General features: G+C 38.8%; 2 protein-coding genes across 4 annotated transcripts; both read left to right on the forward strand.

Annotated features, from left to right (window-relative positions):
- The first annotated feature begins 1725 nt into the window (after positions 1 to 1725).
- On the forward strand, positions 1726 to 7173 carry LOC104425600 (pentatricopeptide repeat-containing protein At4g20770). Of its 3 annotated transcripts, none has more exons than XM_039312347.1 (4): positions 1726 to 4473; positions 4657 to 4944; positions 6151 to 6828; positions 6978 to 7173. In XM_039312347.1, exon 1 carries the CDS (start codon positions 1826 to 1828, stop codon positions 4196 to 4198), a length of 2373 nt encoding a protein of 790 aa, XP_039168281.1. In that variant the 5' UTR covers positions 1726 to 1825; the 3' UTR covers positions 4199 to 4473; positions 4657 to 4944; positions 6151 to 6828; positions 6978 to 7173. The 3 variants fall into 3 exon arrangements, with proteins under 3 accessions (XP_039168281.1, XP_039168282.1, XP_018720236.2); XM_039312348.1 differs by lacking the exon at positions 6978 to 7173 and having other exon boundaries at positions 6151 to 6534; positions 6621 to 6971; XM_018864691.2 differs by lacking the exon at positions 6978 to 7173 and having other exon boundaries at positions 6151 to 6971.
- A 2955-nt stretch (positions 7174 to 10128) lies between these two features.
- On the forward strand, positions 10129 to 10794 carry LOC104425599 (non-specific lipid-transfer protein D, cotyledon-specific isoform). The gene is made up of 2 exons (XM_010038333.3): positions 10129 to 10508; positions 10717 to 10794. Exons 1-2 carry the CDS (start codon positions 10177 to 10179, stop codon positions 10724 to 10726), a joined length of 342 nt encoding a protein of 113 aa, XP_010036635.2. The 5' UTR covers positions 10129 to 10176; the 3' UTR covers positions 10727 to 10794.
- Positions 10795 to 15440: the final 4646 nt, after the last annotated feature.

Raw genomic sequence — 15440 nt, forward strand, 5'->3', positions numbered from 1 at the left:
ATACTTGAAATCCAACCAGACTTTCCCTTCTCCTAGGTTATATAATGTCCCTGGACTTAAAGGTGTATCCAGGTTTAGCTCTACTCTTGCTCTCCCCACTTTTTGAGAAGCCACACCCTTCTTTTCCACTTTTACTTCCTTCACATTTCCAAGGATTTTAGCTATATGGGACACCACCTCTGCAGAACACCATTCCATAGGAAGGCCGTGGATTTGAATCCAAAACGCACAGCTTGTGAACTTATAACATTGCGCCGGTTTATTAGGCTCCCATGGTTTAAGGATCAACAGATTGCTTGCAAAAGACCAGGGACTATTTGCTAACACTCTTTCTTTGTCCATCACAGAATCAAAGGTAAAAGACAGGATGTCCGATTCACGTTGTGCAAAGGTAACTGAATCTATCTTCCAAGCTTTCTTCATTGTAGTAATAAAAGCCTGAAAGTTTACGTTTCCTCCCGAATACAGCTTGCCAAACACTGTACGTTGGCATTCATCCAGTATCGCCTCAGAAATCACAGTTTCTCGTGGAGGAGCATCAACCTCAGTCCTCAAATTACCCAATCTTTTGCACAGAACAGCCAGTCTTTTATCCATTTCCCCAGGTTCGTCCATATTGCTTTCCAAGCAAAACCAACTCAGAACAAGAAGCAAGCAAAACCAACTCAGAACAAGAAGAAACGAGTCCAACACAGGGAAACGAATGTCGCTCTTGCCTCCCTTACTTTCTGCCGATTATAATACACAATGCAAGATCCATTCTACTAACATCAAGGCAGATACTAACATCTCGTTACTTTTTCCGATTCAGCGTGGAAAGCCATTGCACTATATCAAAAAAACATAAAGCCCAGAAGAAATCCTTGGAGAGATGACGGCATCCAACCTTTTCTTTAGTCAAAGCTTCGCTTCATCCAGCAGTGATTGACTCCTTCCGAAGGACGAAGATAGTACTGTTCCATTGCCCGAGACTGTTCTTTTTTCCAGAGTAAGAGACGGTAGGGTTGGGGAATCAAAGGTTTACGTGATGGGTTTCATGATTTTGTAATGGGATTAGTCGTATTTTGGGTATCAGAAGACTATTGGGAATCTAGGGTTTTGGGGGAAGACTACCACAGGGTAGAGGAAGACTCTCATAGCCGAGAGAGAAAAATTCCGCTAATGTTAAAGGGGGCATTTCTTGAAAAATAATCACATGTATTACTTATAAAATTAATGAAATAAAAATATATTCATCGGACATGAAAATTTTTAAATATATATTATTGTCAGTAATGAAATAGATTTTTCATTAACTAATTTTTATTGTCAATACTTGACTAATTATTTTAATCAATGTAATCATTTTTAGAAAAATATTTTGCAAATTATTTATTTTTCACAAAATAAATGGAGAATAAGAGAAAAGATTTTGTCACAAAAAAAAAAATGATGTGATTTAGCTCCATTTGTTTCATAGATTATGAATGATTTAGAAATTATTTTCCTAATTGTATCACTTAAAATAGTTCATCAATAAAAAATGCCTTTATTATCGACAACAATTTCTATCTTAATATTTTTATTAGTAATGAAAATATTTTTTTTGTTTATTTTAATAAGTAATATAAGCGATTATTAAAAAAAAATATGATTTTCGAATTCTTTATTTTTACGAAATAAACGGAGTCATAAAAAAGAAGAAGAGGACCGTTGAATTTTCTCTCTTCCGTTTGAACACTGCGAGGATGGTCGGGACCTTTTCTTTTCCGCACATCTTCGTCAACAGAAATCTGCCGTGAGCCAAAAGAAAACAGAGCATGGAAATCCCCGCAGCTTCAGCATAATGCAGCTCCGGAGCACCAGCAGCTACGCCCATCTCCTGAGCCTCCTGCGATCCTGCATCGACGCCAGGTCCTACCAGACCGGCAAGCTCCTCCACGCCCGCGTCCTCCGCCTCGGCCTCCTCGACGCCACCTTCCTCTGCAACCGCCTCGTCGAGCTGTACGCCGCGTGCGGCGCGACGAGGGACGCCCGCTCGGCGTTCGACGCCACGCCCCGCAAGGACGTCTACACATGGAACGCGATTCTGGGTGCTTACTGCAAGGCCGGAGAGTTGCAGTCCGCGCGCCGGCTGTTCGACGCAATGCCCGAGAGGAACTGCTTCTCGTGGAACAACGTGATTAGCTCCTTGGTCAGACATGGGCTCGAACGGGAGGCCGTGGAGGCTTATCGTTCGATGAGATGGGATGGTTTTGTGCCTACCCGTTTCACTTTGGCCAGCGTGTTCAGGACCTGTAGTGCTTTGTTGGATGTAGAGGTTGGCAGGGGGATTCATGGGCTTGCTGTGAAGATCGGTCTGGAGAAGAATATTTATGTCGGTAACGCTTTGTTGTGTATGTACGCTAAGTGTGGGCGCATTGAAGATGCCATTCGGGTTTTTCAAGATTTGCCTGATCCAAATGAGGTTTCTTTTACGGCAATGATGCATGGCCTAGCGCAAACTGATAGAGTCACAGAGGCTGTTGAGATGTTTAGATTGATGTGCAGACAGGGGATGCATATTGATGCCATCTCCCTATCAAGTGTTTTGGGTGTTTGTTCTAGTGGGGGATATGATGAATCTTCCCTAGATGGTTGTGGTGGTGGGCATTCGTGCATACTTCAGGGCCAACAAGTGCATTCCCTCATGATTAAACTTGGATATGGGAGTGATCTTCATTTGAACAATGCAATAATTCATATGTATGCAAAGAAAGGAGACATGGATAGCGCCGAGATGATTTTTAGAAATTTGTCAGAGATTAGTGTGGTTACGTGGAATCTGATGATTGCTGGGTATGGGAACAAATTTGAAAGTGACAAGGCCATAAGATATATGCAGAGAATGCAGTGCTGCGGTTTTCAACCAAATGAAGTCACCTTTATAAATGCGCTTGTGGCATGTGTAAATTCTGGGAATGTTGAGATGGCTAGTCAAGTTTTTGCTGGGATGTTGTTTCCAACAGTTTGTTCCTGGAATGTCATGCTGTCAGGGTATTTTCAGAGTGAGAGCCACATTGAGGTGATAAAGCACTTCCAGAAGATGCAATTTCTAGGTGTGAGACCCGATCGAACATCTTTAGCAACTATTCTTAGCTCATGTGCAGCGCTTGAGGTTTTGGAGTATGGGAGACAGGTGCATGCAGCCTCACTAAAGGTTGCCGGTAATGCAGATGTATATGTTACCAGTGGACTCATCACTATGTACTCAAATTGTGGAAAGATAGAGCTAGCGAAGCTCATATTGCATAAAATACCCAAACTAGATATCGTTTGCTGGAACTCAATGATGGCGGGTCTTGTGCTTAATTCCCTGGACATAGAAGCTGCTGTATTATTTAATAAGATGCAGCAAATGGAGATGCTTCCTACTGAATCTTCTTATGGTACTATGTTGAGTTGTTGCAGCAAATTTCGTTCTTCAGTTTATGGGAGGCAGGTGCATGCTCAAATAGTTAAAGATGGATATGCAAATAATGTATGTGTAGGAAGCGCTCTTGTACATATGTATTGTAAATATGGTGACATAGATGATGCTCGGAGGTTTTTTGAGATGATGCCCTATAAAAACACTGTTACATGGAATGAGATGATACATGGATATGCACAGATCGGCTTTGGACATGAAGCTGTTTGCCTCTATGAAAATATGATTGGTATGGGCGTGAAAACAGATAGTGTTACGTTTGTTGCTGTTTTAACTGCCTGTAGTCATGGTGGGCTCGTTGATGCCGGAATCAGTATATTAAATTCAATGCAGCAAGACCATGGCGTAGAACCTCTTTTGGATCATTATGTTTGCATAATTGATTGTTTGGGTCGAGCTGGGTGCTTCAGTGAATTGGAAGTGCTCATAGATAAGATACCATATAGAGATGATCCAGTTTTGTGGGAGGTTATACTTAGTTCTTGCAGGGTCCATGCTAATGTGAGTTTAGCAAAAAAAGCAGCTGATGAACTTTTCCATCTGGACCCACAAAATTCAGCCCCTTATTTGCTTCTTGCCAACATCTACTGTTCATTAGGAAGATGGGATGAAGCAAGGGCGGTAAGAAACCAAATGAATGATAACCAGATTGCCAAAGATCCAGGCTACAGTTGGATTGATATTAAGCACGAGATACAAACCTGCCTTGGTTATAATCCTGAGGTTGTCCAAGAGAGAATTGAAGCGTAGCAACCTGTTGAAAACAGAATGAGGTAACCTGTTCTTGGACAAATGGCATTTTCCAAAGATTTAGCTGGCCAGTGGCCAAGAAGCATGAGATGATTAGATCAGATGCATTCTTGCAGACATCCATGCAGAATTGCACTGATTTCTATCCCAAGTAAATGAGTGTCCTGCGGAAATAATGATTAGATCAGATGCAGTCTTGCAGACATGCAGTGGTCAACTGATCTCTATCGCCTTCTCCAGAATTACCTCTATGGGAAAACAAAAGGCACAGTTGGGTATGCAGCTATTCTCTGTTGACATTGGCAGACGACTTGTCTTCCTTTCTGTCATTTTGACCTCTTAGATACTATAGAAGCAAGTCATATTTTCATGCTTTTGTCAATCTGCTCTTTGATTATTGTTGTAAAGGTTTACTCGTGATAGCTGATGACCATTTTATTATCTCAAAAACATTTCAGCCTGGTGTGAAGGACAGCTTGATGAATAAAGCTTTAGCAGCAATTAGATCTGGCCACCTCAGTCTGAAGCTCGAAGAGACTTATTTTTCACATACTGAGAGAGTTTTTCAAATTCTGATATTGGAGGGATGCAGTCTTGTGGTGCAGCTGCACAAGAAATGTCTCTCATTATTCTGCCTGTGGATGAAAGAAGTGGAAAACATACCTCTGGTTGGGTTTAACTGACTTGACACTTAAATCAAGTCCTTAACCAAAGTTGGGGGCTCATGTCATAAACCCTTCCGGCAGGTACCACTCGTAGAGTTTTATCTTCACTCTCACTCTCTGCTAGACCTTGTAGTGATAAGTGCTGTCTGTGAAATATGCCCTCTCTGTGGTCGTCGCTGTGACAATTGTATTGTTGCACTACAAACTAATATATTGCATAATAAGAAGTAGGGTTTTAACTCTTATCTGTCGTTGGTTGACTCAAGAGCATTGAGTTTGACGGTACTTTCAATTGTGGGTATTTTCATCTATCTTTCTCTGATTAGATTTGGTTTCATTTGCTTGAATCCTGGCTCACGAGAGCTGCTTCCCCACAACCTTGATGATGTAGAGCTTTTATCATCCAAATTCTGATTCAATGATCTTAAGTTCTGAAATTTGTGTGAATATAATAATTTAAAAAAGAAAAAAGAAAAGGGCCTTTTGGGTGTGTCTACACAAGATTTAGATGGTATCCACCAACTTTGATCTTGAAGAATTTGTTTATTTATTGCATTCACATTGATATTCTTAACAAACTTAGTTCCCCCGTTTTGAGAACTTATGACTAGAACAGGTCAAGTATTTCCCTTTCTAAATTGCCAGCCATTTTTTCTCCAGCACCATGGTTTATATAGGTCTAATCAACTCAAAAGATCCATCTTGATTTGTTTTCTTGTGGATTTTCCTTCCTGACATTCAAGTGCTGTAATTGGGTAGTAATTGATGAAACTTATAGGGGTCACTTTAAAGTATCATAAGAAAACATAAGAACTTTATGAGAAAAAGATGCTGGAAGGTATTAAGCATTTAAAGGCGGGTGCTGGCGTCACAGCATACCCACAAAATGACTGTAAGCTTGATGAGTATATCACAGTTGGATTGCCATCATACAAGATATAGTATATTAACAAACACAATGCATTGAGGTAAAATTGAGTTCTGCTTGGATGGGAAATGAGATAGGAATCATTAATTTGAGATGTTTGAACATGTATAAGGACAACTCTGCATGCTTCCATGCATGTATCAGGTCCTTTAACTCTTTCGTAATATATATCTTAGTCCTCCAAGTCCCCAATTTTGGAATCATGTCTTTGATGAAGTTACAGAAGTTCATCAAGTTCTTTTACTAGTTCCTTTGGCTAAAGACTTGTAAAAAGCTTTGACTTAATCTTTGAAACTTTCGTTTTAGTAGGTAATTAAGCTGTCCTTGACTTAGTTTTCGTTTTTCAATGAACTTTGCAGGACTGACAGGCTGTGGTACACTTCCAGAACTAGGAAGAGCCACAGTCCTGGTAGCTTGAAGATCATCTTGATCCAACAAACTACTGAGGATGAATAAAAGATGTTAGAATTAGGAAACCCATACTTAAGAATAATAGCCACAACGATGTCAAGTCATATTCTGCAGTAAAACAGTCATAAATAAGTTATTCATCTCCAATTTTAGTTCTAATTTCTATTCTGAAAATTGTACATCTCATCCCTGGTAAATTCTTCCTTTCCATTTGAAACTATGACTTAATGGAAGGGAGTCCTTTTGCTTCTTCCAAAATCAATAACTCCGACATCATCCTCAATACATCACCCTTGAGAATTCACCATGATGAAATATTATTCTGTCAAAAAGTAAGCCTTTATCCAGTCACCCTGAAGCTCCTTCTAATCCCAAAAACCACATGATCCGATGGCTTTGAGCATCCACTGATTTCCAGGACAAGTAATGAGAGGATTTAGTTTGATGGCATTTGATGGACTGGTTGATACAATACAGCATGGAGGGAGGGCGAAGCAGGAATCTTGCCATGCCTCACAATTCAGTCAACGGAGTTGCTTGAGGTCAATTGCCGAGGCATTTGGTGCTACAGCGCTCTGCCTCATCCAGCATTGCTACCTCCTTTTTCAATGAGACTGACTGCCGTGGTAATGGATTTTCTAGTTGCATTATTCTCCCTTAGTGTTGCTCTCCTTACGTCTTCATTTCCTCCCCTCCCTCAATAAACAAAAAATGACTCTTTGGATGAAGAGACCTTGTTTATTTCAAGAGTAAAGTTTGGTGCTCTCCATTGCAGTGTCATTTATGAATCAGGTACATTAAAGAATATTCTATATTCTGGAGGGATTTCTATACGACAAATCTTAAGAGTCTGGCTGAGGAACTCAACTGAATGCTTTCACTCGCGCACAGGACATGATTAACCTAAGTCAAACAGGTTGGTGAACCTTGCCAACAACTTATTTGAATCAACCATTCAAACATGAATGAAGATACCCGCACCTTCATTCATGTTTCTGTAGGCACAAGTCCATGTACTTGTCGGAAGACACTGTTTATTTCTTTATATTCTCCTTAAAAAAACCTTTTTTCCCATTCATCGTATATTCTTAGATTAATTTTTCTTTAAGTTCTCAAGAAGCCAAAGAAAACGAAAATTTCAAATATCATTTGGGGCAACAGAGGTTGTAAATCATAGGTAGATAGCCGATAATATAACTAGAGACTTAACAGAGCTCTCCAACGGCTGCTATCTTAATTGTTTGGACATGGTCTAACCTTGGAAGATATGGTATGATAGATAAGGTAAAATGTTAGAACGAAAAGGAAATAAGGATAAATTTCACTGAATGTCCTCGAACTTTGTTGCGTTTGCAATCGAGTCACTGAACAACGAACTAAACTTTCAATTTTCTGGCAATTGATGAACCTTGCCAGGATTCAACCGATTCCTCGACGATATGCTGACATGGTTCCATATGGCGGTGCTAAGTGAAACCACCGTCCGCTTGGCCTACGCAAGTGCCACCTGGTTGCGCTGCCAGCACTTGTCGAAAAATTAATCGAAATTCTGTCAAAGTGCTTCAATTACGAACACACAAAAATTAAACGGAATCTACAGAGCTCGAGCCTCACCAGCTCGAGCCTTGGGCAAGCTCCATCTCGCTAAATCCCGACGAGGTGGAGCCTTGTTTGCCTCCGGCGAGCTAGCGAGGTCAAGCCTTGTCGGTCCGCACTTATAGTTAGTCACCAACCGTTGCCGAGGCTTGGGAGCTAGCGGAGGGGAGGAAAAATTTTAAAAGAATAAATTTAAAAAAAATGAAGATGAGTAATTCCAAAAAGTGTTTTCACATCTTTAGACTTAGGAATTTACTATCCTAATTTCATGCATAAATACTTTTGTTGACCAAAAAATGTTTTCGATTGACAAGATATTTTTGGCGAATCAAATGGGCAAAAGTCCAAGAAATTAAATTTTGATTATTTTTTTACTCAAACAAACACACGCCGTTAATTGTAAATTGGTTGATGTACATCACTTGAACGAAAGAATCACTGTTTCGTTCTTAATTATGTACTTGGTTTACATGTGAAAATAGATTCTAAAGATGAAGGAACCTCTTTTTTTTTTTTTTTTTTTGGTTGGTTTAAAAGGAACCCTCGTTAATGTCCCCTCAAAATAATGCTTGAAGATCAAGATGGAAGGAAATTGTTTGCATATAAGTAATATTTGGTTAAAAAAGTGGATAATAATATGTCATAGATGTTAAAGGCATAATAAATTGGTTTATTCTTTGATAGGGAGTATAAAATCAATTTATTACTTTGACATTAAGTCATCCTTGCGAAATTGCAAGAGAGGATCCGAATTTAAGCTTATCAACATATTTAATCAAGTCCATGTTCCTAGAAAAATCAAACCAAATGAATCCGGAGTTATCTAGTTGAAGAACTGCTCATTCCTTATCATTTGCTTAAGAGTTAATATAATGTAAAGCCTCCAATTGGTACATTTATAATAAAGTTATCCCAAATTAATTTTTTGATCATAAAAAACTCCCAAACCAATATACTCGTGACAAATTTACTTCAAACTAATTTTTTTCAATCAAAAATATCTACTTGATATGTTTGTAATAAATTTACCTTCAATTATTTTTCATTAAATTGGATTAATACCACAAAAAATCAAAAACTAGTAAATGAAAAGTAAACCCCAAACTAGTAACATCTTAATTGCCACATATCATCTAACTAGTAATTTGATGACAAAATTTAGGGCCAATATCATGAAAACCCCAAACTAAACACTTGTAACAAATTTACCCAAAACTAATTTTTTGATCACAAAAATCCCAAATTCATACACACTTATAACAAATTTATCTTAAATGATCACAAAAATTCTAAACTGATACATTTATGACAAATTTATCCCAAGCTCCATTAAATTATATTAATACCACAAAAAAACTATATAACGAGTACAATTATAACAAATGGAGGGTAAAATCCCAAATCATTACATCACTCAATTGTCACTTATTATCCAATTTAGCAATTTAATGGTAAAATTTAATAAAAAATAATAGAGAGTAAAATTATTACAAGTGTATCAATTTTTAGTAAATTTTTTAAAGGTATACCAATTTGAAGTTTTTATTGGTCAAAAAATTAGTTTGGTATACATTTGTTATGGATGTATCTTTTTGAGGTTTTAAGTGGTATTTATCCTAAAATTTTAATGGTAGAATTTAACAAAAATTAACGAATGATTAATATGTCATAAATGTACTAGTTTAGAGTTTTTAAAGGTAAAAAAATAATTTTAGATAAATTTGTTATAGGTATATCAATATGAAGTTTTTCATGATAGTAGCTTTTCACTTAATATGAAACTTCATTTTACCAACACTTCTACACTTGCACATCAACAGGCTTTATGTTATCACCCAACAGTGTGCTCTGTTTTGGGCTGACTACGAAAGTAGCTCGCTCTTTGTGATTCGCGGATGATGACAAGATGGTGCATATATAGCTCATAGACTTATAGTTTGGCTTTGGAAATGGGCTTAAGAGAAATGCAAGGGTCTTTTCTCTAATTGGCTTTGGAGAAATATACAAAATACGATTGGCAAAATAGTGTTTTTGTAAAGCAACTTTGGGATAGTACCACCACTTTCGGGTAACATGTTCAGGTTGTAGAAGCGTGCCACCAGGATTTCTCATAGACCAGACAGGACCGCATTCTAAGATCCTGCCACGGTATTGACACGACCTTCATCAACCTCAATGTGAGAACCTGCAGAATTTATGCCTCACGTCTCCTTGGAAACCTCAAAATTACGAATTCCCAAGTTCCCATGAAACGCCAACTCTTGCCTGTATAAATCTCCCAGTACACACCCGAACGCCTCGTCACCAGTCATTTCCAAAAACAAGTAAAAACCTTACAAGAACCCTCAAAACTCTTCTCCACTTGACAGTTCTCAGTTATGAAGTGCCTGTTTTTCTCGGCCTTGTTCCTCTTTTCCCTTCTCATCTCGGCCGAGGCCACCATCCCATGCAACACAGTCAATGCCAAGGCAGCTCCTTGCGTGACTTTCGCCATTGGAAAGGCTCCGACGGTGCCTCCTGCTTGCTGCAGCGGCCTGCTGCAGCTCGCCCGGAGTGTCCGGTCGGTCAACGACAAGAAAGACATTTGCCGGTGCATGAAGGCCGGCACCAAGTCCATTCGGGGGTTGCAGGACAAGTTCCTGAAACAGATCCCTACAGCTTGCCACCTCAATGTTGGGTTCCCTGTTTCAGCCAATGTCAACTGTGAAAAGTAAGTGATCCTGCTTTCTCTCATTGGTATGACCCTGAAATTGCATCAATGTGTTTCCAGGGATTCGATCATAAAGAAGCGAACTTGATCCTTTGTAAAATTTGGCTATGGACTCCTGAAATTCTTGATGCAGATCTAGTCCAATCTTGTCATCGCCGAATATATGAAGAACATGACTGATGTTGGGGCGGACACTTTGATTTTGCAGGATTCACTGAGCTGTACGGAGATGATGCAGTGACCATAGTTATGTGATAGAGACCTAAGAGAATAAAACCGATCGGCCTTTGATGCGTTGGATTCAGTAGTCTGGCCTTGATTGTTGTAATCAGAGTGGTCAATTGGTTTCAATAAATCAATTGAATTTGCCATTTCATCTTTCAATTGTGAAGCATTATGGCATAAACCCAGGCAGATAATTAAGCAAATTATTATGGTTGAACGTCCTCCCTCGGATTTCTAACAAATTCACCAGCTCCCCTTTCTCTCGCACTGTCCCAGATTCCGACACTGCGCCAATGACCTCGATTTACTTAGCAAACAACCGAGCAGCATCTGAATATGAGCATCTTGGACTCACGTAATCTAAAATCCCACATGTCTATATAATTACTCAATGCAAGCTTAACAGGCATGCCCAAAACATTTCCATGCTGATGATCTCGCAGTAATCCGAAACATCATCTTGCTGGTGAATCAATCAGTGGAGCAAATGAAACAGAACAAAAGAAGCATGAAGCACTTAACTTGGTGCAGGAAAGGGATAGGTTTATGTATCTGTGCCTGTCTGTACTTCCATCTATTCTGAGCATATCAGTATGCCCTCTCACTTGAACTAGGAGATCCTCGTGCTAATGCAACAACGATGAACAACTACGGATTTAATATTTTGTGCACCGCACCCTGCTCTTCTCGAACTGGTTGAATCCTACGAATTTGAAAAGATTTATTTTAATCAGGAGACCAATTAACATGTCCACACAACTGCCGTCAATGAACATAGGATTTATTTTGGTTTCTAACTTGCCGGGACTAAACCTGAATGCATCTGGCCACTCCTGGAGCATACCTTATTCCAAATTCGAAAAGTTTCTGAGTGCATCTGCCCTTGTAGTTAACATTCCTTGTTGGAAAAAAGTCACCTTATGAACTCGAACGGACAGTGATGAATGCCATGAGGAACCCCCTTTTACCCTTCTTAAGGATATGCACGCAGGCAGATAAATTGTCGACGCCACTGGGGACTGTTACTCCCCACACTTAGAGATTTCGAGGGCGCCGTACTTGACACCGCCTCATCGCAGTTCTGCAAAATTATCTTTTGATTTCGTTCGCTTTGACTCCAAACCATCACCAGGACGAAAATTTCTCCAGGACAAGTTGTAATTAGATCACTGCTTGAAAAGGTTTTTGTCGATGATCGCATGCCAAGATTGCATGGATTACGTTCCTCAAGAATTCTAGCAGCTTGTTGTGCTGATGTGAGCAATAGAGCTCTGATTATTTGAGAATCGAATTTTAATTAGCATTTTCACATGCTTATTAACATTATTAGTTTTACCAAGGCTAATAATCCTTGCCATTTTGAGGACCCTTTTAGTCATAGATGTCAAAGCCCGGTCTTTTTTATTGGAATGAGTGGAAATGATCCATATCCTATTATAGGATTAAGCCAGCAATAAGGGAGGGAATTTATAATGTACATCAATGTATGGTCTCTTTCTTCGTCATTCTTTTACACTAGTTATGTCGCATAAAAAAAATTTTAAAATTTTTTTTTATAACTAATCTAGATCCGCTTTGCTTTGCTTTGTCAGCTCACTTTTCTCCCTTGGTATATTATCGAGCTTTTCGACATTGAAATCTTTTATTCTTGGAGAAGAAATTACATGTACCTACACCACTCAACACCATGGAAAGAAGCACTTAGTCACCTCCACGTTCATCTTATTCATTCGAAATCCTCGCTCATCACAATTATTTTCTTTCGATTTAGTTAAGTTTGAGGGTGGTCAAATTGTGACATCTTTTCATCGAACGTGGTCTACCGTACAAGATTTTTTATTTTCTTAGTCAACCAAAGTCGATTAGCTTGAATTGACATGTATATTCTGTGCTATTTCATCAGGGTGGAAGCTGGACGCCAGTGGTGATCGTCCACTTCAATTGTATTGTCCCATCATGAGGTCCAACCTGTCGCTTGTTTTCGTTGTAGCAGCGTCAAAATTAAATCATGACTCGGATTAAAATATAAGAGAATGAAGAACGTGTTTCATTTTATAAACTCGATCCTACGTGGGAGCAAGTTTGGCAATCTACATCATACCTTTTTTCAAATCGGGACATCTTGAGAAGTAGTCAATGGTCTTTTGTTGCGTAGAGCTTGTCTATCTCATAAGCTAAAACACATTGGCACAAGCCTTTCTCAAAAATAGAAAATCTAGTTTGTAAGGTAATTTTAGATCTATGTTATGAAATTGACGGACATTTTATTGAAATTGTAGGCGTGTGTATATTACCATACCACAAGACGTTGTTGTCATCAATATAAGCTTCTCTCTCTCTCTCCACTATACCAACAAGTCATTGTTGTATATTCCCATCACGATCTTCTCTCTCTCTACTATACCAACAAGTCTATTCCCATCACAATCTTTTCTCTCTCTCGCTCTCTCTCTCTCTCTCTCTCTCTCTCTCTCTCTCTCTCTCTCTCTCTCTCTCTACTATACCAATGAGTCATCGTTGTCTATGACTCTCTCTCTCTCTCTCTCTCTCTCTCTCTCTCTCTCTCTCTCTCTCTCTCTCTCATTTTACTATGTCAACAAGTCATTGTTGTCTATTCCCATCACTATCCTTATCAATGTCGATCGCCACTTCTACGGCTTCCATTCACAGTTGTCCTTCCTCTCTCTTCAGAGCATACCTTAGCCTAAGCCATCATGCCTCTATACGACAGTCAAGCAACCCAACAAGTACACCTTCTTTCTCTACCTTTGATCAAAGTCGAGCTTTATTAAGAGAAACCCCTAGCCAACGTTATCAAGGTCAATTTGAGGTTGTTTTGCTCAACATCCAACGGCTCTTCGTCGTGGTAGAATTGCATCATACAGAAGAGGGTAATGGTTAGACCTGATCGTTTCATCGACAGCCCGTTACATTGGCCGAGGCCCAAACAAGCTAGGTTGGCATAAAGGGCAAATTGGATGGGCTTGGGTGAGCTATTAATATCTTGGGCACAACTTGTCCACCTTAACATGCTAGGGCCCACCCAAGCCTACCTATTGAGATGAGAATTGGGTTCTTCCTAGGTATTTACTTGACAAGTGACGCGAATTTCACATTGCATTATGTGGAAATAGGATATGGGTCTACGGCTGGGTATAGGTCCATTCTTTCGGGGCCAACAACCTTTGCTTGCCATGCATCTCGACCCTTGGAATGTCACAAGAAACTCATTTCATCTAAAGACCGATGTGTTCTAAATTACCAGGTGCATCATACTGATTACATCCAGTAAATTAGTAATAAGTATTTGAACATTTAAAAGACCGGGTTTTATAAGGAATTCACCCAAATCAAAGACCAAGATGCCCACTTGTAATTAGAGTTAGCAAACAATGTTGGCATGTCATAATCATGTTTGTAGTTCATGTTGGCTTAAAATATCTCAATTTTGATTGTACACACCTAATAATTAATTCAAGATAAAAACACATATGTTCATGCTAATATGCAAAGTTGGGTTCGTTGTATTGTGTCATATTTGCATTTTTCTTTTTGTAATTCATGTTTTATCTCGTGTGGTGCAAAAGGATTGGTGCAACATTGTCAATCCTAATCTTAGTGCCGCCATCTCTATCTTATGCGTCCTCTCTAATAAATGTCGGGCTAGCATCACGTCACTAATTGCTTTTTCTTTCTTCTGATTTAGGGGACCCAGGACAATAAATATACAATAATTGTAGCGAGGAGTGAACATACAATTGGTTTTTTGAAATTAACGTTGAGGAATCCATCGGAGAAAATGATGGAGGGAAACGTGAGGGTGTGGGGAGAATGCCAATGTTGACTTGTTCGTGGTACTTCCGGGGGCTGCTGAACTCGTCCTTGATAGATGAATAATACCTAACTTTCGTGGATATGACATTTTCCTCAAGACTATTCTAAAAGACTCTTTGCCTTGGGAGAGTCTTCCATCTATATTGGTAACTTTAAGACCACTCGGTTCATCCTATTAATCCAGTCTACAAAATTGTTACAAGATACATCGACAGAATATTGACGAAATATGCACATGATAAAAAGAGTTCTGCGATAAATTTAGAATCAATCCTTTTAATGTTTTGACTGAAGGTTAATTGAGTTCTTACTTTTTATTTAGATCAATTGAATCTTTTTTCAAAAAAATAAAAATAAATGATCTACAATCAGGTCCTCAAATCACCGTCTATGAATTGTTGGCGCGGAAAACCCTATGTGGCTCTCAAGTGTGTGGTCACTTGGCATTTGAAAAGGGTCACGTATAAGACATATTACGGTTTCTGGTGTTGGAAACCAATGGACGACAAGTTGAGGACTTGCTCGTACTTCTTTTTTCTTTTCGCAAAAGCTAATTTTTCTTTATCAGTAGCTTAAAACTATATTGATCAAAATAAAATGTCAATGGTTAAGGTAGAAACACTAAGGATTGATTCTACACTTGTATCGATAAAAGTTATCAAGAGAATTATGATAGTAAACACTATTAATTTGAAATTGACAAGAATGGAAAATTGAAAATTTCATCATATTAGTCAGAACGGAACAACTTCAACAAATGGTATAAAATATAAAAATCATCAACTAGAAGAAGATGACATAACAAGGGTTGTTTCTACGTAGAATTTTATGAATGAGTGTCCTTCGTGCACTTGTTAAATGTACTTACTAAAG

Source organism: Eucalyptus grandis, chromosome 5 (assembly GCF_016545825.1).
Source record: "Eucalyptus grandis isolate ANBG69807.140 chromosome 5, ASM1654582v1, whole genome shotgun sequence".
Classification (NCBI taxonomy): domain Eukaryota; kingdom Viridiplantae; phylum Streptophyta; class Magnoliopsida; order Myrtales; family Myrtaceae; genus Eucalyptus; species Eucalyptus grandis.